General features: G+C 36.2%; 1 protein-coding gene across 1 annotated transcript in view; it reads right to left on the reverse strand.

Moving 5' to 3' along the window:
• Positions 1-26,620, reverse strand: part of LOC118195607 (uncharacterized) — a 51,413-nt gene extending 24,793 nt beyond the window's left edge. Inside the window, exons 1-2 of the mRNA XM_035366943.2 lie at positions 26,490-26,620; positions 543-932 (exon numbers count right to left, since the gene is read on the reverse strand). Coding sequence (XP_035222834.2) covers positions 543-932; positions 26,490-26,548 — 449 coding nt within the window. The 5' untranslated portion in view covers positions 26,549-26,620. The remainder of the gene's footprint in view (positions 1-542; positions 933-26,489) is intronic.
• Between the last annotated feature and the right edge of the window lie 135 nt (positions 26,621-26,755).

The raw sequence follows: 26,755 nt of genomic DNA on the forward strand, positions 1-26,755 counted from the left end.
GCATGTATGAAACAAAGCGCAAAAACAATTTTTATTCCACTAAAATTATACCAAGATATTATTTTCTATAGACTGGAAAAACTAATAAAATTAAGAACGGATTACAAATTATTAAATTTTTCCATTTAAATTTTTTTATTTGAAATTAAAATTAAGGAAAGCATTAATAACACGTGCATAAATTAGCAGAAGGCTAAAATCTATTGGAACTACAACGAAGAACAAGAGATTCGAGTAACTAGACTGGATGATTGAGGTTCTGTTATTACTAGTGTACTGTACTATTCTATTGTAATTAATGACATTAATCTATTCCTTCCTAGCACTTTCAAAATTCTAACATTTTAAATTTTCATTATTGTTTCCTTCGACAAATAGCGCTATATTCGTTTTCTCTCTGCTTCGCCCATTGATATCGCTATAAATAGGTTATTCTCTTTCATTTTACAAATATATTTTTATCCTGAAAAAGATAGGATATGTCTGATGACTCTCGAAATTATCACTGGAAGCTGAAGAAAAAAATATGTTGCTATACAAACCTAGTTGTGACACTATTTCTACAGCTAAAGGTAGACTCACATGCAAAGCATGAAGAGAGTTTGGTATCTACAATTTCCATTTCCTTTGCTCGTAAGTTAGTTAGCCAGTTGTTGGGTAACTTCTGTTTTTCCTCGTCTCCACGTTCATGAGCATCCCAGAATGAATCATACAGCAAAAACTTGTCCATATTTAAACCTTTTAAACTATCCAGGATGTCGTTTAACGAGTCCGTATCTCTCAAACGAGCACAGATAACTATCGTCCAATTCCTCTTTCCTTGACCCACATTTACACATGTGCAAGGGTAGATATACTTGCGATCGGGACAACTAGATCTTGCTGATACCCTGTTCAGAGTAAACAGCAGCCAAATTGCAGTGAAGAAAACTCTGAAATGTAAAAGAAACTTTTAAAGTGCTATTATTCATCCAAAAAAAAAAAAAATGCATTTAAATTATAATACAATAAATCTTGTAACATTGTATGATTTATTTTAAAATTCAATTCTTATGCTAATGGTTTGGGAAATAGTTATATCTTGATTTAGTAGGATATCAAAAATTAGAAAAATTCTTTCAGTTCGAAGTAGACAACTTTGCGTGACATTATCGCATTCTTCTTTGTATGCTCTCTCTCTGAGGTAAATGATTAGCACGTCTAGCTAGTAGCCGGAAGAAATGCATTTCGAATTCCGGCGAGAACGGCATTGATTTTCACGTTTCCTGACTTCGATATTCCTAAAATTATCTACCTTATTATCTATATTATTAACTTTTTCGCCGCAGTCACTCTAAAGCAGATTTCATATTCCTAGCGAAGAATATCTTCTACCTAAGTGAAATAAATAATAGTGGCAAATCACAGCAATGATGATTTATTGTGGCAATCTGTTGCAATATTTAGTCATCATCTTGGTAATGCTGGTATAAACCTTACCACATTACACGGAATATTATCTGATAGATTATTATTTGCCATTTATAGAACAAAACCAAAAAGTGATTTATCAGATATCATTCTTGCTAATTACTTACTCTTACCATGAATTCTATTTCTGCTTCACTTATCAAACAATCCTCCATGAATTGTTAAAATTATGTGAACAAAGACCAGAATGTTGCCACTCTTACAATGTCAAACTATAAATGAAAGATAACAGCTGAGGCTTGTTTCTAACAATACTCCCACTATTTGATTGTTGAAATACACTTAATTGATCAAAGGAAATATAAAAAAATACTGTTGCGTGCGGACGGGTTCGTTATGAATTGAATGCGCAAATCTGATGGAAAATGAACAAAATTTATTATTATCACAACAAATAAAACAAAAGGCTTAAATTTCCTCAGATATTCGTACAGTATTACAATATCTCACAGTAGTTATCTTTTAACTAGTCAAACGTTCAACAGAACTTAATTCAAAACAGCTAGAGCTAATCCGCGAATTCGCTACAGTAAACAAGAGCAGTTTTCTAAACAAACTCTTAAAACAACAACAACTGAATTGAGAGATTTTCCTCTTTTTTATAAGCTTTTTAAATCACGAGCGAGATTGTTCTAGCAATTTCTCGAAATCAAAAAGAGATATTTATTTATTAAATGTTACATGCACGTGCTCTTGTATTTTTATTTTTTCGGCTTAGCTTTCTTTTAATATTCATCACGCGCTGCACTGCACGGGGAATAAAGCAATTTTATTTATAATTCTACTAACATTAACTATTTAAATACCAAATCCGTGTAACACTGCCCCCTTCCCCAAGGACTGCACGTCCTAGGCAGTACAATTCCTGGACAGGAAGCCAAACTTACAACTAAGGCATAAATGCAATAATAAACATTGCATTTCAATATCAAACAACATGAACAATAAATGCAATAACTAACTTAAATCAAATATTAAATACAAATCAAATACTAAATACAAGTCAAATCAAATACACATTTAGAAACGAAAAGGACCATGGTCTTACATTATTTACAATTATTTACACTATGTACTATGGCCATAGTAATGAGCTAGCCTGTCGTAATGAACGACTTTCGGTTTAGAGTTCGATGACTTACGGATCCGAACCACGACGCCGTTCAGCCTGAACGGCACGTGCTTGCACCGGTTAGCTCTTGTTCAGCCTGGTTAGGACTGTACGGACCATCCCAAGGTGACTCTAATTTCGAACAGAGTCCTTTCCGTCGACCCCGATTCCACAACCATACCTTGTCTCCTTCGTTGAATCGATGTCCAATAGCTCTTGTGTCGTATCGGGTCTTCATCTTCTCCGTCGCCAAGTTGACTCGCTCTCGTGCAAAATTGTGCATCACTTCAAACCGGGTCTGGAGAACTTGAATGTATTCCTCAGGCGATGAAGGCGCATCCAGAGGGCGATCAAGCAAAAGATCACATGTCAGACGAAGGTCACGACCGAAGAGCATCTGTGATATGGAATAGCCGGTAGTCTCGTGGACAGCATTGCGGTAAGCCAGTAAAAACAGTGGTCATTTCTTGTCCCTGTCCTGCTGGTTTCTGGAAACCACTAATGAGAGGTTATTAAGGATGGTTCGATTGAACCTCTCTACCATGCCGTCCGACTAGGGATGTAATGGCGTCGTTTGTGTTTTGTCAATGCCGAGTAGTTTGCATAGTTCTTTGATTACTGCCGAGGTAAAATTTCTTCCCTGATCGGAATGTAACTGAAGAGGCACTCCGACTTGGAAATCCAGTGCTGTATCATTACCTCACCTACTGTGATAGCCTCTTGATCAGGAATCGGATACGCTTCAGGCCACTTGGTGAAGTAATAAATGGCAATGAGTATGTATTTGTTGTCATCAGCAGTTTGTGGCAGAGGTCCCAAGATGTCAGAGGCGATACGTTCAAAAGGCGCGCCTACGTTGTAACGTTGCAGCTTGCCTTGGCTGCGTTTCCTCGGTCCTTTCCGACCTGCACAGGCATCGCAAGATCGGCACCACTTTTGCACGTCATCCTTAGCATTATTCCAGTAAAAGCGCTTACGAACTCTCTGCAAAACCTTCATTATTCCAAAGTGACCTCCTGTAGGGCTGCCATGTAGTTCTTAGGACATCAGGAATCCGGGATCTTGGAAGTATCAGTTGCCATCGGAAAGTCTTCCCATCATCCGATTCGAACTTCCGGTATAACACGCCGTTTCGAATGTGAAGTGAATTCCAGAGTGTCCAGTATTGTTTTGTTGTAGGACTATTGATAGAAATGTCCTGCCATGTAGGTTTTCTGTTTAATGATTCCATTAAATTAATTATGGGTTTAATGTCACAGCTTCCTGCTGGTCTTTCCTGACTTCATCATCACTCCACGGGTCTCGATCAGCCGATGTTGATGTCGTAATTTGTCTTGCGACCGGACTCAGCAGCTCGTATTTCGCTTCGACCCTGGAACAATATCGGTAGCTTTCTGTGCATGATCTTCTAGACAGGAGGTCGGCGTTTCTGTGTGATGATCCCTTCCGATGACGGATAGTGATGTCATATTCCTGGAGTCTCTGTATCCACCTGGCTATTTGACCCTCAGGATTCTTAAATTTAAAAGCCAGGCCAATGATGCATGATCTGTGCGGAGCAAGAATTTTCTGCAGTATAGAAAATGGTGAAAATGTTCTACGGTTTTGACTATGGCGAGCAACTCTTTTCTAGTGACACAGTAATTCCTCTCCGGTTTAGACAGGCACATGCTCCGGTAAGCCACTGCACGTTCTTGGCCGTCTATTTCTTCGGACAAAACAGCACCGACACTTTCATTGCTCGCGTCTCTGTCGAGAATGAATGGCCTGTCGAGCTGAGTATACGTTAGGATTCGAGCAGATGCTAAAGCTTCCTTTAAGCTGTTAAATGCATCCTCGCATTCTTTTTTCCACAAGAACCTTTGTTTGCTCTCTGTCAGCTTGTGAAGGGGTCTTGCGATGGAAGAAAAATCCTTAACAAATCTCCTATAGTAGGTGCAAAGCTACCCTGGGAACATTAGCTATTTAAATACCAAATCCGTAAGAATACTTTTCACACAAATATCAAGGCTAAATAGTAAACAAGAAGAAAATTAAGTTCTTAAATTTCTATACTATAATAACATAAGTAGTGTTCAGATAAGAAATCTAGACGGTATTTTAATTTGTTGTCCACTTCTAGTCACGACAATGTTCTTTGTCTAGAAGTGAACGACAATAAAACAGATTTATCAAAGACAAAGTCTTAATTTCCTTTGATAAACCTGGAGCTAAATTATTTTTTGATAATTTTGAAACTAAATTGTCTTCACCCTGACTGTCAGTTTCATTTTCCTCATCTGACTCCTAAGGTGGAGGTATTTCGAGAGGGAATATTCTCTGGATTGGTTGAACTAATTCTTCAGACATAGTTTTGACACGAACTACTTGAATGTTGCCTTCTTTTCCTGGCTATAACTCAGTTATTTTTGCTAGGAGCCACAGCATCTTGCGTTCTCGATAAAAGCTATGTCCGCGATTTTTATCTGTTGAGAAATAGCCACAGTAGGATGGTCTTTGAACTAGCAGGCCGCCGAGATATTCACTTCTATATCTCTTTCTCAAGAGCTCTCGTAAATTCTGTAGATGTCTCAGTCCCTTATTGAAATCCCCTTTATCAAGGTAATCTAAGTCAGGAAATCCAAAGACTGGAATTTCACCAAAAAACAAGGACGGTATCAAAGGGATGAGATCATCAGAGTCCTCTGACACATAAATAAGTGATCTTGAATTCACAGTTGCTTGGCAATCGCATAGCACACTCATCAGTTCTTCATAATTCAGACATGACTGACGTTGTACTCGACGCAAAAGGATCTTAATCATTTGAACAATTCGTTCCACCCCCCACCCCGAAAAAAACACCCATGGCGCTGCGGATGAAATGAACTTCTAGTCGATCTTGTTTGTGGCGGATGGTTTTCCTACACCTGACCTCAAAGAGATTATTGGATATGACAAAATTGCTTCCCTTCTCACTATAAATTATTGATGGCCTCCTCTAAGGGCAATAAATCTTCTAAGGACAAGTAAAACTCCTTGAGGTGAAAGGAACAAAATCAGTTCCAAATGAACCATCCTGCAAACAGCATAGAAGAAAACTATTATCCAAGCTTTTCTTTTATTTTTCAGAATTAATGGGCCAGCTAAATTAACTCCGACTATCTCTAAAACACGAGCATTTTTAACTCTATATTCTAATAGAGTAGCAGGCACAGTCTGTAGTTGTTTACTTCTGTATCTCCTGCACCTGAAATATCCATATAAAGCTTTTAGAATCGTAGTTCTGCTTTTCAGGATCCAAAACGTCTAAATTTTGTGATCAATACGTGTATTCTTGCATGAAACATAGATAGATGTGTAGAGACATTAGGTTATTTTGGAGCAGGAGATGTGAGAAATGTGCAATATCCTTGCCATAATCGAACCTGGACCTCTCGAATACGTGCCAAGTAGGCTACCGAAGGCATGCTGCCCCGTGCTACCACGAAGGCAAGCAGAAAGGAGAGAGAAAATACCTTGTATACTTCCCCTTTTAAAGGGCGAGTAAGGATTAGGGGACCCAATAGACAAATCCTGGAGGTGAAGAATCATCATCTACCATATTTCAGTTTAGGTGCCATTGTAGAGACATTAGGTTATTTTGAAGCAGCAGATGTGGTAAGTGTGCAATGACTTCGCCGGTACTCGAATCTAGACCTCTCGAATAGGCGACCAGGATGCTACCATTACACTAAGAAGGCATGCAGCAAGGAGGGAAAAAAATGAAACCTTATAGATGTTTATTAGTTATCAATGTCTCCACAGTTTTATGATTCTTCGGAAATAACATAAGATAAATAAAATTTTCATGGTCTTCTCTTTCAGTCAACCTAGACTTGACAAAATGCCTTCGACATCTTTGAACACACTAATTAATTTTTTAATTTCGTCAGGTGAAAAGGAATCATGTTGAATAATATTCGCAATAAATTTCTCGGCTCTTAGGAATTCATAAACTTTAAATCTTCGAATTCTTTTTCTTCTTTCGGGTATTTCCTACGAATCTATGAATCCCCCCCTATCATTTTTAGTATTTTCGTGTACTTTGAAAAATAGCCAAAGATTCGTGAAGACATATCTCTAACATTGCATGTTACATAATATATTAAATGAAATTAGTAACTTAATTTATTAGAAAACTAAGATAAGTAAATATAGTATCACTATCACAACTTCGTTAGTATTTCAAGTGATTGTAGCCTGCATGCAAACGCGATCTTCGAGCATGAGCGATTGTTGGACCCTGGGACGAAATCCCTTTTTCCCTCTCTCATTCCGAAACCGGGCTATGAGCAAAAGTGAGGTTTGGGGTCTAGATCAGCGGTTCTCAACCTTTAGACTAACGCGTACCATCTAAACGAAAATTGAAAACCCTTAGTACCACCACTACAAAGTACTACTACCATCATCACTCTTGAACAAAGCTCAGATCGTATAAATTTACGAGTGTTAGAGAGAAAGCTCAATTAGGATGTTGGGGTTTTAATTTTTGAATTTAATAGTTAAAAATATTTTGCTTCTTTGCGTCTCTTGCATACCACCAGTGGTACGTGTACCACTGGTTGAGAGCCCCTGGTCTAGAGGCTTGTATCTTTCTCGTTCAAGCCATGCTTTTCTGAGTGTAAAGGTAAAATTTTCTTTTACCCCCACACTCATGTTCGCTCACTCCAAGTTTCACTTCATGCAAAATCCATCACGAGGCCCACTTTGAGACTCTTTTAGGTTACAGGAAAATACTGAGAGTGTAATAGAAATTCTGTACAAACACGCAAACATCAAAAGTATATTTATCCAGCACAAAACAGCAATACAAGCAACCCCACCCCCGTTTGTTTAAATTTCTTCCATATCCTTAATTAATTGTTTAACTCCTTCCGTTGCAGTATTCCTAGATAAGCTAATTTCCTTTAAAGATCCACCTTGTAGAACTACGCACATTCTACAAGAGCCACTAGCTATTCTTTGACGAATTCGACATCAAAAGAAGTTTCAATTTTTTCCAGTTTTTGTAGCAAATAGAAAATTAGTTTTTACCACATTCTATTTTTCACTGGACATTTGCTTAAATACAGTGAACATGAACATGAACATTTCCTTAAATACCTTAATAACATGAACATGAATATTTGCTTAAATACAGTGAATATCCAACATGAAGCGGTTATATCAGTGACAACTTCAGTAAATTTATAAGCATTCAATGCCCTGTATAGATATAAACGAAATACAAACGCTCCGAAAAATCTGTGAAACACGACTGTCAACCAAAATGCTGCAACAGAAAGTGGAGATTGAGGAATTACATTTCCACTGTAAACACTTAGAAAATGTACATTAACTGAAGGTAGATGGAATAACCAAATTTTAGCAATAAATTTCTTCCGCTTATACTAACCTAACGAATTTAAAGAAAAATTACTCCAATGGAAAAGTACAGTACAAAGTTTATAATAAGTACAGCTTTTTGTGTTTAAAATCGTTTGTATTTATTCTAAAACAAAACAAAAAAAATGTTAAATTACACAACCAAAACATTTCTGCAATCTTAGCGTACAGTAGCGGTACTGAGATTAAAAATATAAAATTGTTAGACCTTAAGTAACACAACGTGTTTTTAATGAAAATTTATATACTAGTTCTTTGAATTTTGGCAGTTTTCGAGGACCTGGGTATTTTTAAAAACAATTCTTTTGCTTCTTTTGGTCCCTATGTGAGAAATTCCTTGAAATCCTTTTTTAGTGAGTGCTTACGTTATATAAACAATATATTTTTCAAATTTCGTGCTTTTAGGTTTAGTACTTTAGACTGAAGATTATAAATCCAAAACTTTAATTTTAACATCCATAAAAATTTGATTTTTAATTAGAGTTATTTTTGTAGGGAGGAGGTATTTTTCAAACAGCACTTTTTAATACAAAATAATTTACAACAGTCAATGAAAAAGTGTAAAAAGTGCAACTGACAAAGGCCACATATCATAATTTCCTGTGCCCTCCATGCCATGGTCCTCCCCTTGATGTCACTGTGCCCTGAGCTACAAGGTGGTGCAAACTTATTTAAATTGTTTTCTTCATTGAAAGTAATACGAGTATTTATTATAAATCTGATGTCCTTTATATTTTCTTTCTTTGCACAGTTTCATCACGCAAGAAACACGTAGCTGTTTTTTTTTTTCGTTGTTATCAATAAGTCTTCTCAGACATGGCTTTATCACTATTATTTTGATTGTGAGTATTTTATATTGATGGTTCCAAGCAACAATATAAACTTAAGTACAGCAGTTTAAATATTCTCATTCAGTAATCATAAAGCAGCTCTAATCTTTGCGAAATATAGTTAACACAGCATATTAAAGCATCTGTTTAATTATTTTCACGATACATTGCATTCCAGTATGAAGAATTCTATGCAGATAATTCCTCTCTTTTGCGTAAAGTTAGTGGGTTAACTAGGAAAAGTACACTTGGAAAAAATGGCAGCAGAATCAAAATCATTAAATTATTTCTAAGACAAAACTACTGACGACCACCCAGACGGTATAATAGTTAGGAAAGCCGACTGCGACACCAAAGGATCAGGTTCGAATCTTGGAGAAGGCATGGTTGTATTTGTCCGTTCCCTCATAGGAGGTAAAGATGGTCCTCCTATTAGCGGTGGTCACTTTATTATGCCTCCATAATAACCACCGCTTCTGGCTTTAGTAGTGGCCAACATCTGTGGATGGTTTCGACCCGCCATTTTGGGGAAAAAATACTACCAACGTGTTACCAACAACCAAGCTTTTAAACACAGACGGAAAGAATCGTAAATCTTCCATATATTGGGATCCCCTCATCTAACATAATCGGTATAGTCGTTGCTCAAAGGTCTTTGTAGAAAACTTGGAACTGTAGGCACTCTTGACGTTCGATTACACTTTCCTGTTACTAATTACAAATAACTATTAGACAGTGTCAGTTTCCGAGCTATTCACTCCTAGTAATGGAAAATACCAATAGCACTTTCGCCATAAATGTATTGATCATACTAAAAGAAACTTTAAGTTATACACCTTTAAAGCAGATAAATACTTGTCAACAAAATGTCTAAATGGCTGTTTAATATGTGCATTTATTTTGCTGTTGGCAATAACATATCTTAGCACATCACTATAGCATTTTATTCTTTAGAAAGTTGTTCTTTAAAAGAAAAAAATCTGACGTGTACACCACATGACATGAATATTATACGCATTTTTTCTTGCATTTCATTTAAACTTATTGGATTGAATTAAATCTACTTCGCCGACAGCGCATAAACAACAATAGAATAAATGCATTCTTTAAAATTCACTCTAGTATTTGTTTACCATAGCGACACTCTGGCGCTAGATTTACTTAACAGTATTGATAATTATATAACAGTTAACTTATATAATAATTATATAACGGAAACTAAGTTAACTTTTATATAATCCAATAATTATATAACAGTTAACTTATATATTTCGTTCATATTATAACTCATAATGCACAAAATTTATATCATTTAAAGAATAGAATTATTTAATCGTTGCCACATGTTCTATTCGAATACTATAATAAAGCTAGAATGATGTATAAAAGAAATTAAGCAAACAAAACAAAAAAGAAACGGTTTTTCACAGACGATTGAGTATTTCTGATTTAATTAATTCAGTTCTCACTTCGCGAGAAGGCAAAAATACATAAAAACTCAATATCTATATTAAAAATTATGAAGTAAATCTCAAACACTTATTTCCTCGAAAAAATTCCAGAAAGAATTTAGCATGATTTAATTGGCAATAATAAATGAATAGGTAAAGGTAAAGGTAAAGGTAAAAGTATGGGGGACACCAGCGATGTACCATAGGTCAACTGGTAATGCCTTCCCATACTAACTCTTTGAGAGAAAAAAAAAAGGGGGGTAATTGCAAGTTTTATAAGAATTTGCATAGACTGAAGCTTTTCAAAAGGTCTAAAGTTTGCCTATTATGGTACATCGTGCAATTCCCCAGTACGCCCTGCATCCAGTATTTATTAAAAATAATGGTGTAGGGCATAAGTAGATTACAAAATAGTAGGAATACAATTTGAGATTCACAAGATAAATTGAACATCTGATTTGGTGCAACAAAAATAGGAGATAAACATAATTAATAAACAAATAAACATAATGAGATAATTATAATTAGTACTGGCAACACAATGTTAAATGAATTGTTATAATAATGCTAAAGAGGTAGGTGTCCATGGGTTATTTCAGATATATTGGTTTATTGCAGTTTATAAAGTTCAGTTCACGAGCGGATCCATTTTGTCCATAATTACAGCATGTAAAAGTTCACTAAGTTTAAACTGTATGTGGATTTACACTTGACAGAGATCTAGGCCGTAGGAAGAGAGTCGTTGCATAATTTTCTGAAACTTTGGATATTGATGTTTATCTTTAATTAAAAATCTTTGGAATGCCAGGAGGTCAGTTCTTGGGAATTTTATGTGAATATCCTCAGTTAAGGGGCATGAGAAAACGTAGTGATCAGGAGTTCCCTGTTCCCCACATATGCAGATGTCAGAATTTGCCAAATTTCTTGCGTAGAAATATGTGGGGAAGGGTCCATGTCCTGTTATAAAGTAATTTAGGGAAGGATTCGAGTTCAGAGATGCTAAGCTTACATTGGGCATCAAGTTATATGTGCGTCTTCCCTGTGGAGCATTGTTCCACAAATCTTGCCAAGATTTTGAAGCAAGTTGTTTTAGTTGGTACTTGAAATTCGAGCGAGGCCACGGAATGATGATTTCAGTACCATCTTGATTAATAGCTGCTTCTTTGGCTAGTTCATCTGCCTGATCATTACCAAAATGGCCACGATGTCCTTTGATCCATGAAATTTGAATTTTGTAGTTTGGGATTTTTCCAAGAAGAGAATTTATGTCGGATATCAATGGAGAGGAAGGTAAGGGATTTTTAATAGCTAGAATAGCTGCTTGGGAGTCAGATTTTATGCTAAATTCGTTGAGATTTTTGAGAATGGCTATTTCAATCGCTGCTTTTATAGCTGACAATTCCGCTAGAAAAACACTATTATTATTATGGAGATGGCCTTTCCATTTGATGATATTTGAGGGGGTAATTTGAAAAAAGACTGCGGAAACAACTTTTCCTTCAATTTTTGATCCATCAGTATAAGCAATTGGAGATGAACTTGAATTTTCTTCAGACGTGGTGAATATTATTTTGCTGAAGCGAAGCGCTGGATGGATAAGATTGGGGTTAATTTTCTTTTCATAGTTGGATGGCCAAAAGGTTTGGTTGTTGAATTCTGCGGCTTGGTTAAGTTAAAGAACTTTCGTATAGGTGCATTCCATTTCTGCACTGATTGATATGGGAAGAGTACCAGCTAGAGTATCAAGTGCTATATTTGAAGTTGTGCGATACGCCCGAGTAATGCAAAGAGTAAAAGGCCTTTGAATTGAATTTAAACATTTCATCTTTCTTACTGTCATTGGTTGTGCCCAAATTCCGGCTCCGTAATTTACCATTTTTGAGATGACTGTTTTTAGAAGAATACGTGTTATATGGGGATTTAAGCCCCAGTTATATCCATGCATACGTCGTAGGCAGTTAGCTATTGATGTTGTACGAAGTTTAATATTTTGTAGATGAGGAATCCAGGAGAATCTCTTGTCGATTGTTAAACCGAGGTACTTGATTGTGTTCACAGATTTGATCTTTTGATTGTCAATTTTTAGAGCTAAAGCTTTAGTTATATTTTGTCCTGGTTTATGGATCACTAAGACTTGGGACTTACTATGTGAAATTTGTAGTTTTTGAATTTTGCAAAGTTGGTTAAATAACTGGAGTGTTTCGTTGCAATTATTCTGTAAAATGTCTCTGGTACGGCCACTTGTAATAAAAACAATCTTGTAATAAAGCATCTGCAAAAGCTACAATTTTTGAGTGATCTGGCCATGGATAGGCAATGATGTTGTTGAAGCTGATATTCCAGAGATCTGCACTCATGCAAGACCCCTGAGGACATCCTCGGACTTGATTACGCACAATTTCAGTGTTGTTGTAAAGAATCATACTTTTTTTGTTTCTGAAGTAATCTTGAATAATTAGAAATAAATTTTGAGGGCACTTAAAGGAACGCAGCGCTTGTAAAACTGCTGGCCACCATAAAGAATCAAAAGCTGATTTTAAGTCGAGACATATTATTGCAGAATGAAGTTGGTTGATTTTATTGTTTCTGACTTCTTCAAGAGCTGCATTAATTGCATGACTTGTTGAAAGTAGGCTTCGAAATCCAAACTGGTTATTGCTTATTAAGTTTTTGCTGTAAACATGAAATTTTAGACGACCAATAAGACATCTTTCCAAAACTTTTCCCAGGGCTGGGAGAAGATTTATCGGACGATAAGATTTAGGTTCATCGGAGCTTTTATTCTTCTTATTGAAGAGTATTATATTACCAATTTTCAGGCAATCAGGAAAGGTAGAGAGTTCTATACATCGATTGCAAAAACTACAGATTATGTCAGGATGGGCTTGATTGATTAATTTTATAATGTGGTTATCGATGCCATCTGGGCCTGGTGCCTTTTTTAAAGTTAGGTTTTTAATTATTTGCTTTATTTCTTGTTTTGAGAACGGAATATCGTTGTCTGTTTGTGGAATGTCATCGCAGTTACGGATTCTGGTTTGAGTAGGCGAATCTTCAGCTGGATCATCTTTTAGAAAGACAGAGTCAAGAATCTCATTTAGGGTTGAGAGAGTGGCATCCTGAATTTTAGCAGAACTTGAAAGCAAATTTGAGGGAAGTTGGATTTGTGACGGTTTAGATATTTTACTACTGGCGATCTTGTATAAGGTGCCATAAATTTCTTTATTGTATGAACAATATTTGTGCCAGCTTTTTAATTTAGATTCGAGAATCATCTTTTTGTAGTTTGCATTTTCTTTTTTGAATTTGAGCCTGGCTTGGTGTCTTAATTCATCGTCAGTAATTGATTTCATTTTCCGTTTCAATGCTCTCGCCTTATGCTTTTGAGCGCGTAACTCTTTAGTCCACCAATTTATATGAAAGTAAGGTTTTGCAGATCGTATTGGAAAGGTATTTTCACATATTTCTTGGATTTTTTTTATAAAATCTTCTGTAGCTTTATTTAGATCTTCTTTTGTTGCACTTAGTTGGAAGGAAGAAGTCATTGGAAATGCGGATTGTTGAATTTGCTTAATAAAGTTCTTTTCTTTCTTTTTAGTAATTTTAAAACGTTTCATTAAAACTGATTCTGAGTTCTCTTTGATTTCAAAAGTAATATATTTATGATCTGAGTGGGAGTTTTCTTCTTCAATTTTGCGATTTGAAATCGAATTAATTAGGTGATGGGATGTAACTACGAGATCTGGCCACCCTCTCCCATACATTGTTTCGAAAGAAGGTAAATCCGAGGCTTGGTTATGAATGACAAGATTATGTGAATTGAAGAATTCCTCAAGGGACCTTCCTCTTGGACTTGTGGAATTGTAGCCCCAAAGCTGGTTGTGTGAATTGAAGTCTCCACAAATTATGTGTGGACTTCGGAAGGAAAACAGGATGGATTCTAAATCATGAAGCAAAGGAGAAATATCCTCGGAGGGAGATGCATAAATACTTGAAATAAGAAGTTGAGAGTTGGAACTATTAAGACTGATTGTAACTAGGTCTCTTTTGGCTGTAATTAGAATTGGGTGCCAGCTATGATTAAAACTGATGATAGCAGCTCTGGGATGTTGATTGGGCGACTGAGGAGAATATTGAAAGACATTCCAAGACGTTGGAATGCTACTTACTTTCCCTTCGATACAATAGGGTTCTTGGATTAAAACAAAGTCCTAATGGTTATGAGTTAAGAATTCTGCTAGATGATCAGAAGCCGTTTTTGCTCTTTGTAAGTTGATTTGGAGAAAACAAATTGAAGAAAATGGAATCGAGTTTTTTAGCAAGGTTGGGGGTAGATTATTTTGTACATCACTGTCCACGTTATAATCTTGAGTTGAAGCGTTATCCTTTAAATTGCGCTCTTGCATGTTAATATCAACTGAAGAATTATTAGTTATGGATGATGGCAACATGTGAGGTTGTGGCTTTGTCCGGGTACAATAATTTGTTGAGCTGACTCCTGTACGTCTGGCATGTTCTTTCATGAGCACCGTGATCAGTTGGTAACGAAGAACCAGTTTCTTGGTTACTTCGCACACAATTTACACAGAGTTTTACGTTTGAGGTACACTCTCTATGGGAATGTTGTTTTGCGCAGATGGAACAGCAGGGAGGATTTTGACAGCTTCGACTATTATGTCCAAGACCCTGGCAATGAACGCAACGGGGAAGTGAAATGTAGGGACGGAAGGAACACGAGTTGAATCCAATGAAGACTCTTGACAAGTAAAACAGTCACTAGAATCTGATGTTTAGAATATCTTTAATTTTATCAGTAATTCGTAGAATATCATTCAATCTGGAGGAGTCAGCATTTTCAGAATTGCTAGTTAAAGAATGGGAGATGTTTAATAATGATGGTGAGGAAGACCTATCTTTAGAAGCCATCGATAATAGTTTACAATTTCATAGCTCACATAAAACAAAAATGACAAAAATCAGAAATTATTCATAAGCAGAGCAGAAAATTACTAGTACATGAAGTTAACAAAAATAAATAAATAAGTAAATAGTAGTGAATAATTGCTTATTAGAATAAATGCTATTACTCACATAAAGTCTGACAAAAATAATTATAAATTCAGGTGTTATGCAGTTCCAATGTTTCTTAGGAAAAAGAATATATATATAAAGAAAGAAACTCAAATTAAATAAAAATACAGAATCATCTGTTGGTAATACTATATTATGTCAAGTCTTAACCAAAGGTTAATTAATTATATAACTGTGAGTTGTCAGACGTACATTATATTAAGTCGTTAAGAGGAGTTCTAAACCTTATTCAGACAGGTATTTCTGCAAGTGAGTGTTAAGCAATCAGTATTATACTTAGAAAACAGATACAACAGTATGTAAAAATTTTCAGAGTTAGGCAAAACACATAAAACACAATGTGATAAATAAGTATGAAAAGACACACTAGTTACATTAACACATGTACATACGATTCTAAATACCAGATAATAATAATAAGAATAATTGTAATGAAAATAAAATAATATTAAAATGAATTTTAGAAAAAAGTATATTTTTTCTTAAAGTACTAGACTGCAGGAGTTCATAAATAAACCGTGAAAACTGGTAAACTGTGCAGAGTTCTGCTTACAAGTGAATAAAAATAGTAATTCAATAATTAATTAACTGAAAGATAAGCGCATGGTATCAAACTGATAATGTGATGATCTGTGAAAATGCAGTAGTTAACCCCGTTTCATTCAGTGCTTTTATCCTTTTAGAACTTTGGTTAAAGATTTAAAACACAATTGTTGAAATTGGGCAAAAATGTAGTTGGAGCTACTATCTGAAAAGAGACCCTATGGGCCAAATTGAATATAACATTGCCAATTGTGTTAGAATTATAGCAGTTCCACACGCGGTGTCTAGCGTTCAGGTCTCCACCTACGATTATATGTGTGCCACGTGTGAGTAATGTGTTCAGATTAGCCTCAATAGCTGTACGAAGTTTTGATCGTGGTATGTAAGTAGAGACAAACGTGTATGTTGTGTTTGTGTTTGTTGTGATATAAATAGCTGTAGCTTCAATGGCTGAAAGCTGTGGAATTGTTATTTGATAGTGAGGAATGCTGCGTTTAACAAGGAGAGCTGTGCCACCTCCTCTCCTCCTGTCAGCAGTTATATCTGTGTTGGATCTATATACACAATAATATGCAACATAAAATGAGTTTGAATGGCCAATTCTGTGTTCCAGTTGGAAGAATAGATCTGGGCTGTGCTCATTTATAAAATCTCGCAATTCATTAATCTTACGAGATAAACCGTTTGCGCTCCATGTAATGATGTTGATACAATTGTTTACAATACTATACATTAAGCATCACATTTAGAACCAAAAATATTTTCGAATTTTTCAAACTATATAAACATCTTATCAATAGTGTGCTCTGCAGCTTGAAGCTCAGGCATCTTATCTGTAATTTTTCTAATAATATTGGCAAATGAAAAACCTTTAGAAATGTCCACAAGTTCCTTAATAAATTTTTAAACATGTCAGTAAAAACCTTCTGACCAACCTTGTAAGGATCCTAAATTTTACTAACGTTTATTTTACTTTAAATCTTTACTATCACTTCTTATTTTCTACTTCCGGCCAGAATTAAAAGCTTTTAACTTATTTATACAAATTTGTCTTGCTAACGCCAAGTACTTAAGTTGTGGCTTTTTGCCAAGCAAGAGAGAGGAAGGAGTTATTAGAAGCAGGCCGCTTGCCATAGTAGTTTTACTCGGTTGCTGGTTGCCTTCAAGGCCAGAGGTTTAATTCTCGTGATAATTTTAAACGTATCGTAGTTTTAGCAGTTCTCTGTACTACATACGGCTTCCTGTTAATATCCGGCCAATCTTACACGTAGGCCCTTGTTGGTTATTCCAAATTTAAGTTAGGGTTTAGTTATATTTTTATATTCTTACGTTCAGACCACAAGTAGTTGGTCTCTGTATTCCGAAGTACGGAAATTATTGTAAAGAGTGAAAAATAAAGGGTTTTGTATACCCTTCCTGTGTATCTTGTCTACTTCCCACAGTTATTAAACATAGCTTTAGTAAGCTCACTGTTCCGAGTCAGGTCCTTCCATGTTCCCAAAGAAAGTAAGACGGAACATTGAACCTGATAGTGGCGCCCAACGAAGAATAATAACCATGGCCGAGTTTCAAGAAGAACCTGTGCTGCCTGCAGAAGCGGCTCAGAATCCAGAAATGCCAGCTGCCGCCCTGGAAGGATTTGGTTACATCGCACAGACCATGCGAGCATCGATGAAACCAGAAGCAACATTTAATGGAAACTCACCGGTAACCAGTTTTTTGAAAAAATTGGATGACCACTTCATACTGTATCCAGTACATGAGTTCCAGAAAGTCACCTTAGCTACCAGCGCTTTGAGGGGCCAAGCGCTTAATTGGTTCAAATGTATAGGCAGAAGCCTCTTGGGTCAAGCGGGAAGTCCCACCTATACTTACGAAAATTTTAAGACTGCCTTAGTAAAAGCCTTCCCTGTCGTAAGAGATCGTGCAAGATTAGAAACGGAACTCTTCAGGATATATCAGCAACGAATCGAAAATCTTTCCACCTTTTTAAAAAAAAGGTGGAAAGATTTTAAGAAAAATTTTAAGAAAAATTCACGTCTTTAAACTCTTGTATGGAAACCGTCCGGATCCTGAGATAATTCAAGTGACTTTGCCGAGGTTACTTCCCCAAGTACAAGACTTTATTGAATTAAGGAATCCGACTACACGGGAAAAGTTATTTGAGCTAGCAATCCAGTTTGAAAGTAGAAGAACGGCGGACATTGAAAGAAGACGCCAGTATGAGCAACGAAGCCAATTTGGTGCGCCAAGACCACAGCAAAGTCAAGAACACGGCTACGGAAGCAAAGCAAATCAGTGGGCAAGGAAACACGAGTATCCAAAAACAACCGGCGAACGTCGACACTTCAATAGTAAGCCAGAAAAAAAGTCTGAAGGCCAGCGGAAAAAGAAGGAAGGCATGGAAAGGAAGAAACAAAATTTAAACTAAAACGGATTCCTGCTGACGGGAGGCTGCGGAAATCCGAAGGCCAAGAAAACCCCTCTTCCTTCAAGTTAAATACAGTTATGGTGAAAAACTTGACTCTTCCAAAGATTGAAGTTTTGGTGAATAACATCCCAGCCACCGCACTCCTGGATACAGGCGCGCAGCGTTCCTGTGTGGCAGAAGATTTTTTTAGGAAGTATTTCCGTAGATACCGCATATATAATTCGGATAATACGACAGTGTTAGCTGCGCAGGGAGAAAGATGCAAGTGCATAGGTAAATTACCCTTATATATTCGTATCAAGGACGAGCAAGTAAAGATCATGTTTTTTATCGTAAAAAATTTACAAGCACATGTCATTTTAGGGCTAGATTTTCTTTCAGAGGCGGAAGCAACGCTGGATTTTAACGAAGCGTCCCTTAAGCTGACGATGAAACCAGTTCGAGAAGAAAAAACAGAACCACCGACGTTAAACCTCGACCACCTGCCTAAGGAAGAGCAACAAAAAATTCGACAAGTGGTAAGTGAATTTGCTTCGTTATTTAGTGATATTCCCGGATTTACTCAAGTTACTAACCATAGCATCGACACCGGAGATTCACTGCCAGTTCGCCACAAACCATATCGATATGATAAGAATAAAGAAAAAATTATAGAGTGGCGCATTCGAGATATGTTACGTAAGAAGATCATAACGCCCATCTCAAATAGTTATGCTAGCCCGGTTGTGTTATGTAAGAAAAATAATGATTATCCTGTAACACATCCGAAAAGGTGGCGTTTTGCAATTGACTATCGTAAATTAAACTCCATGACTAAATATCCGGTATATCCGTTACCTATTATTGAAGAAATTCTAAGGAACATAACTTCTACCAAATATATGACTACGTTACACTTAACGACTGGTTATTTTCAAATAGGTTTTAACCGGAAGATGTGCCTAAGACTGCTTTTATAACCAAGTCTGGCACTTATGCATTCTTGCGTATGCCGTTTGGCCTTTCAGGAGCACCGGCAACATTTCAGCGATGTACGGACATTGTGCTTAGGCCTGTTCTTGGAAAGACCACATTTATCTATTTAGACGATATCATTATTACTAGTGATAATCTGAACCAACATGTACAGGATTTAAGACAGGTGTTTTCATTATTAAATGAGGCCGGTCTAAAAGTTAATGTCGAAAATTGCAAATTTGCAGCTCCTGAATTAAAATACTTAGGTTACAAAATATCTCAGAATGGAATCGAGACAGACGAATCAAAAATAATCGCTGTGCAAAAGTATCCGCCGCCAAATACGGCGAAGAAGCTCTCTTCTTTTCTAGGACTTTGTTCATATTATAGGTCCTTTATAAAAGATTTTGCAGCTATTGCTGAACGATTGTTAAAATTAAAAAGGAAAAAGGCAAGATTCTCGTGGACGGCCGAAGCCAATAGTGCTTTCGAAAAATTAAAGCAAGCATTAACGCAAGCCCCTGTGTTGAAATTTCCTGAAAAGGATGAGAATTTAGAAATTTCAGCGGATGCTTCGGATTATGCGGTGGGAGCGGTACTTTCGCAAAATCAGCAGCCCGTGGCATTTTTTAGTAGAACTTTAAATCAAACACAAAGAAATTATTCCGCGACTGACAGAGAGGCACTTGCAGTTCTGTTAGCAGTGCAAAAGTTCCGAGTCTATTTTGGAAAGGCGCCAATAACAGTGTATTCTGATCATGCGGCGGTAACTAGATTGTACTCAAGGGAAAACTTATCCCCAAGGTTAATAAGATGGGCACTCAAGTTACAAGAATATAATCTGGTAATTAAGCACACCCCCGGAAAGGAAAATATCGTAGCAGATGCCCTATCCAGAATAAAAATAGATGAAGAAGGTAATATTGTAAAGGTGGCAATGCTCACAGCATGTACGATACATTCCCGAGAAACTGTAATAACCGAACTGGGTAAGGATCCTGAATTTAGAAACATTTATGAGTATTTAAAGGATCCTGAAAATTTTAGCCACCAAGATATTGTGGCGATAAGAAATAGGGCGGCCCATTACGAACTAATAGATGGTCTATTATTTTATACAAAAACTACAAATTCCAACAACGAATTTCGACCTGTTATCCCAGCTAGTCTTAGATTAAATATCCTGCAGGAGTTACACGACTGCCCTTTAGCTTCTCATGCTGGTGTTCGAAAAACTATCCAACGCGTACGCGAAGCAGTCTATTTTCCTGAACTGCAAAAGTTAACAAGGGCGTATGTCCAGTCCTGCCCAACATGTCAAGCAGTTAATTATATTAATTTCCGCCCGGCCGGGTTTCTAAATAGCATTAAATCCGAATTTCCAAATGAAATAATTGGCATCGATTTATTGGGCCGTTTCCCAAAAAATCAGTTAAATAAAAGTCGGTATCTCCTTGTTATGGTTGATCATTTTAGAAAGTGGACCGAAATTATTCCCTTAAAACGAGCCTCCGCGAAATTAGTTACTGATTCTATTTTAAATAAATATATTTTAAAATACGGGGCGCCCCTAAAAGTTATATCGGATAATGGTCCTCAATTTGTAAGTAATATATTTGAAGACATGTGCCAAAAACTGGGCATACGTCATTTAAAAATGGTCCCGTATCGGCCGCAATCAAATATAGCGGAACGAGTCAATAAAAATATAGTAAAAATTATCCGTAGTTATGTTAAAAATTTCCATAAAAGCTGGGATAACTATGTCAATGAATTAGCTTTCGCCCTTAGGACCGCAAAACATGATACAACGGGCAAAACTCCTGCTGAGTTATTTTTAGGCAGAAAGGTTATAACGCCGTTAGATAAATTATTTTATGTTCAACAAAGAGCCCCAGAATTTAAAATGGGCGATATAGAAAAATTAATTAAAGAAGCAAAAAAGAACACTGAAGTAGCACAGAGAAAACAGAAACTTTATTATGATATGAAACGACGGGGAGTAACTTATAAAGTAGGAGATGAAGTGTTAAAAATTAAGCATTCACTTTCTTCAGCACCAGAAGATAAAACTGCCAAATTTTTTCCACGATTTGAAGGACCATATGTCATAGAAAAAATAACTCAGGCTGTAGTGGTATTAAAAGCCAGGAATGGTGAAACATGCTCCGCAAACATTGAACAGATAAAACCATTCTATAATCGTAATAAAATGCAAATATTTAAAGATCTTTTGCAGGATCCGGCACGGCAGGCACTGCAGGCACAAGCTCCAGAGGTGGAACAACGACAATCACAAGCGCAAGCCATTAGGAGGCAGGAGCAATTGAAAAGAAAGTTTCCCCGTTGGAAAATTGAAGGTAACAAGAAAAAGAAGCCGTTCCACCGACCAGAAAAGAGAGAGCACGACCACCCCCAGAATGAAGAAGGGAGAAGTACGACGAATGCAAAGAGAGCCAGGAGAAATAACGGCAACTATAACCCGGCTCCTAAACGGAAGATCTACCCATCGGACAGGAGTCTACGCAGCAAATGTCGACGAATTAATGAAGGAACACTAGCTGCGGAGGCAAAGAAACAAGGAAAATTTGAACAGCCAGCAACGAGATCCAAGCAGGAACGAGAGAGAGTTGTCCCTGTTCCGCCAAGACCAGCTGACATCAAACGGCCGAGACCACAGGCAGAGGCTAAAAAGAAGGTCTTCAAGGGTGACCGAACTGAAAGGAAAAGAAAGCTCATGGAGGAAGGAACTGAAGGGCGAACCCGCACAAGACGGAAGATCAACCAGACTGTAGTCTTCGCTACTTTCCAAGCGTGGGCAGAGAAAAGGATGTCTGCATATCACAAAGATAAGTAAAACTTCATGTTACTTTGAAACCTTAAGTTAATTTTTCATTCTTACTGCAAGTGGCAGAATTCAAGAAGTTTTACCTCATGTGAGGCCTACCTTTATCGCCAAAAAGGCGAGAAATGAGTTGTTACCTATTTTGATATTGTTTTTCAATTACTCGCGAGTAAAACTAAAATTAATGTATAGTAGGAATGTGCAAATACTTGAATATTGCAAAAGCATTGATAATCTTTGATAAAGGTACCTTAAGAAAATTGTAAAAAAAAAAATTATTGTATAAAATTTTATTTAAAATATTCTGGCAAGAAAGAAGTTTTAGTCTGAAAGACTTTTGAAATGTAGTATTTCAATGTAGAAGAATTGGCACTTGCTTGGAAAAGAATAGAAGTTAACAATGTACTACTAATGTATGTTTTAAAATGCGTAAAATTAACGGCATGTTTATATACAATTAACGGCATCCTTATATACAATGTGAACTGTTATTTTAAACGTTAAGAAATACTGTGATATGTTAAAAGTGAAAGTAATGCCAAAAATTTTAACTTATTCGTTTGACTGTAAAAAGAGCAAATTATTGTGAATATGTGTTAAAGGTTGAATGAATGTAGTTAGGCTCTCTGACGCTACACTTCAGAGTTAGCCACTTTTCAGAATAGTACCTCAGGGTTTAGAGATGAATATAAGGTGTGTTCTGAGGTCTTGTTATGTTGAATTTTAACACGTTAGTGTGTTGATTGCAGGCGGTAGTGTTGAACACTTGTACATAGACACGCTCGTGTTTGGTGTTTTTCTTTACAACACATGTCAGAGAGCACGGGGAGATAATTAAATAACGTCATGAATGAAATAAGAATGTTAAAAGAGAAATATAAGTATTCATGTTACTTGCCATTTAATTGTGTAACATTTCATTAAACTAGTTTTCCTTCCAGATCTCTGGAAGGAAAACTAGTTTAATGAATCCAGATTTCAACTAGGATCCAGATTTCAACTAAGAAACTCCTGTTTAGATGCAGTGCAGATGAAAAATCTTGTCCATGGAGTTGATAATGTAAAAACGACTTTTTTAATTTCTAGTTTCTAGTGAGAAATGTTTGTAAAAGATTGGCCTCGCGTTAGATTCTAGAGCTAAAAGTTTTCAACAAGGTCGTTTTAGACCTCAGTTTCAAACTAATTAACTCTGGCGGGAAGTATGTAAGGATCCTAAGTTTTACTAACGTTTATTTTATTTTAAATCTTTACTATCACTTCTTATTTTCTACTTCCGGCCATAATTAAAAGCTTTTAACTTATTTATACAAATTTGTCTTGCTAACGCCAAGTACTTAAGTTGTGGCTTTTTGCCAAGCAAGAGAGAGGAAGGAGTTATTAGAAGCAGGCCGCTTGCCATAGTAGTTTTACTCGGTTGCTGGTTGCCTTCAAGGCCAGAGGTTTAATCCTCGTGATAATTTTAAACGTATCGTAGTTTTAGCAGCTCTCTGTACTACATACGGCTTTTTGTTAATTAACGGCCAATCTTGGAGCTAGGCACTTGTTTATTAATCCAAAGTTAGTTTAGTTAGAGTTTTAGTTAATATTTTTTATATTCTTATTTTCAGACCACAAGTGGTTGGTCTCTGTATTCCGAAGTCCGGAAATCTCTGTAAAGATAGAAAAATAAAGGGTTTCGTATACCCTTCCTGTGTAGCTCTCCGAATCAGGACAGTTCATGTTCCCAAAGCAAGTAAAGACGGTAACCAGTCCTGATAACCTCAGTAGGTTTACTACTAATACTACTAACAGTTGCATTTTGAACACTATAATCGGACAATTTATTGTTTACAGTAGCAGACTTCCCACTAATTGCGTTAGCATAGCCAACGCCTGGTATTACATTACTTCTATTAACATTATTTCCTTCATTTGACACATTTGCTTATTTCATTACTTTGAGCTATTTTGACGTTCCTAGCAGTGGGAAACTTTGGACAACCACGGTAATCGGCTGTGTGCCCCGGTTGTTTACAGTTACAGCACATGACATTATCTATACGTTTGGCTTTACAATTTTCAGTTTTGTGCTACCCCGCGCACTTGACACATCGAGGCTTTAGTTTACAGTTATCTGATGAATGGTGGAAGTGTTGACAGTTATGACACTGCACAACACTTCCGACAGAATTATAAGGGGTAACAGAAACAAAAAAACACATGAAATAAGTTAAATTATGAATTTCCTCCATCGGAACCCTGGTACGTTCTCCAACTGTATTTGAAATAGCGGCATCGGAACCTTTGTTTTTAAGTTATGCATTTGTGAAACTGCATACCTAATAACCAAGTGCAACTAGCTCTTCATATATTTCGTCCTTGGAACAATATAGGGAAAAGTCCCTGAAAACAACTTTAATGGGTTTATCCACTTTACTGATTATAAAATAGTGATCAATTCGTTTATCTTCCAGGTACCTTGTAATTACCCTATGGTCACTTTCAGTTTTCGTGAAAACTTTCTATAATTCGCCATTAATTTTGGCCGCAAATTCTAGTTTTAAGTCGTTTTTTTAATTTCTTAACAAAATCAGAAAATTTTTCTGCCGGTTTTACCATAATAGGTTTAACTTTTGGGGGCTCAATTTTAGTAATCTCGGGCTCACCCTGATCCATTATGCCATTACTATTATCATTTGCATTCAAGTTACCGAATTTAATGCTAACTGGGATTTTCACATTACATTTAATCAATTTAGCTGGTGCGGCCGGTTTTTTCGGCAAAACAAAGCCATCAGAATCAATAATTTCAGTAGCTCACCTCTAATTCTTTTTAGATGGCCGCTTGGGCTTAGCATTAATAATATCCACATTATCATTAACATTAGATTCAGAATTGCAAACAATTACTTCAGAACAATTTTCTACATTAACATCAACAGTCTTACAAGCATTAGAGTTAACATTTTTAAGTTACCAGACATAACTTTTTGAATAATATCAGTAATACTTAAATTAACACAGTCAGGATTATGTGCACCAAAAAACTCACACTTACCATTATATATCCTTAATAGTCTTTCGGCGAATCCACGTTCCCTGGTATACAAGTTCCGAAGAAACAGAATATGTTGTTCAGCACCTTCAGAGTTGCTCATTGTTTCCAAGTCCATATCGATCAACGTAATCCTATTTTTTAACTTTTCAATGTTCTGTAACAAACACAAGTAGTCTTCTAGTATTAAAGTTTCCGCATTTATTAACGCACCCCAATTATCTCCTAGATATTTATCTAAGGAATGATGCATTTTATCCGTTAACTCTAGCCCGTGGTTCCTAACCACAGATGTATCCATTTTAGCCGTAGGGAGTTCGTTCCCCAACATAGCACGTGGTCACTAATCCTTGGCGAAATATCACTATTCACTGCACACAAAAGTTACACAATTTAGAAGTAATCCACATACGCGTAAATCCAATACAATGAAGAAACAGCATAGAATTACCTGTGAGCTCAAAACAGCAAAAAGCACGTGGAAGAAACAGTAGAAAACCTGTAATACCATCAGCAAAGCTGGAATGGTATGACATCATCTCGAAGATTTTAAGGGTTTTAAGGTGTATGAATACTCTTTACGTTTTGTGTGTCACCTTTATTTATTAAATATCATGTTCCTCGCACTCAAACCATAAAATTCAATTTAACAGCAATGTCGCGAAATGATTTAAATAGAGCATATCTATAGAATTTTCAATACACAGTCTCGCGTACTGGAGACAAAAATGTGTTTTTTCGTACAGTGTTGCCATTGCTAGCTTTGAAATCGTTGAGTTTCTTAATCAAAACTCATAAATGCTTTACAAAATATGAAATAGATAATAAAACAAATTCCAAATTTGGTCTTCCAGATGCCCATATTCGAGTGGAGAACTACGTTATTCAAAATTTGATGGCTCTAGGTACCGTTGTTTTTCCACAATGCGAGAAACATACATACATTCATACAGATTCTTCAGGGCTCTAATATTTGGTGGCAACAATTTTAAAAGTGATTCACACTTTAGTAGTGAACCAACGGAAAATGCCAAAACGAAATTAATAGGCCTTCTGGGCTAACGACCATTTGGGCTAAAAACTATTCAAAAAGATAAATATAATAAAATAACTAAGAGAAGTTTGTTAAGTTTAAAATTAAGCGAAATTTCACCATAAACTGAGGATAATTTTAGATAAAATGTCTAACGTTTCAAAAGACGGATCATTCTTAAAAAGGTAAAGGCTAAAAATTAGGTTCTACCACAATACCAACAATCCTGTGATGTGATAATATTTCCTTACAAGATTAATAGTAGAATTTCAAAATTTATGACTTACCTCATGGTTTTGTTCAAAATAATTCCCTTTGACAAAAACGCATTTATATAAAACTGCATCTCTGTGATATCATTATTAGAGATAACATATTCTTAAAAATGATAAATTGTTTCTTGGAAACATTATCTTTCTAAATAATACTTCTTAAAGTTATGCACCTAAACTATGGATTATAAAGTATCGAATGAAGTGGTGAATGATATGATCCCGATGTTTTCAGATATCTCAGACAAAAGCACTCAAGTGAAGAGTTAAATCTCTGATAA

This window comes from Stegodyphus dumicola, chromosome 1, assembly GCF_044657685.1.
Source record: "Stegodyphus dumicola isolate Sdum_Otavi_A_Nest chromosome 1, ASM4465768v1".
NCBI classification, from domain to species: domain Eukaryota; kingdom Metazoa; phylum Arthropoda; class Arachnida; order Araneae; family Eresidae; genus Stegodyphus; species Stegodyphus dumicola.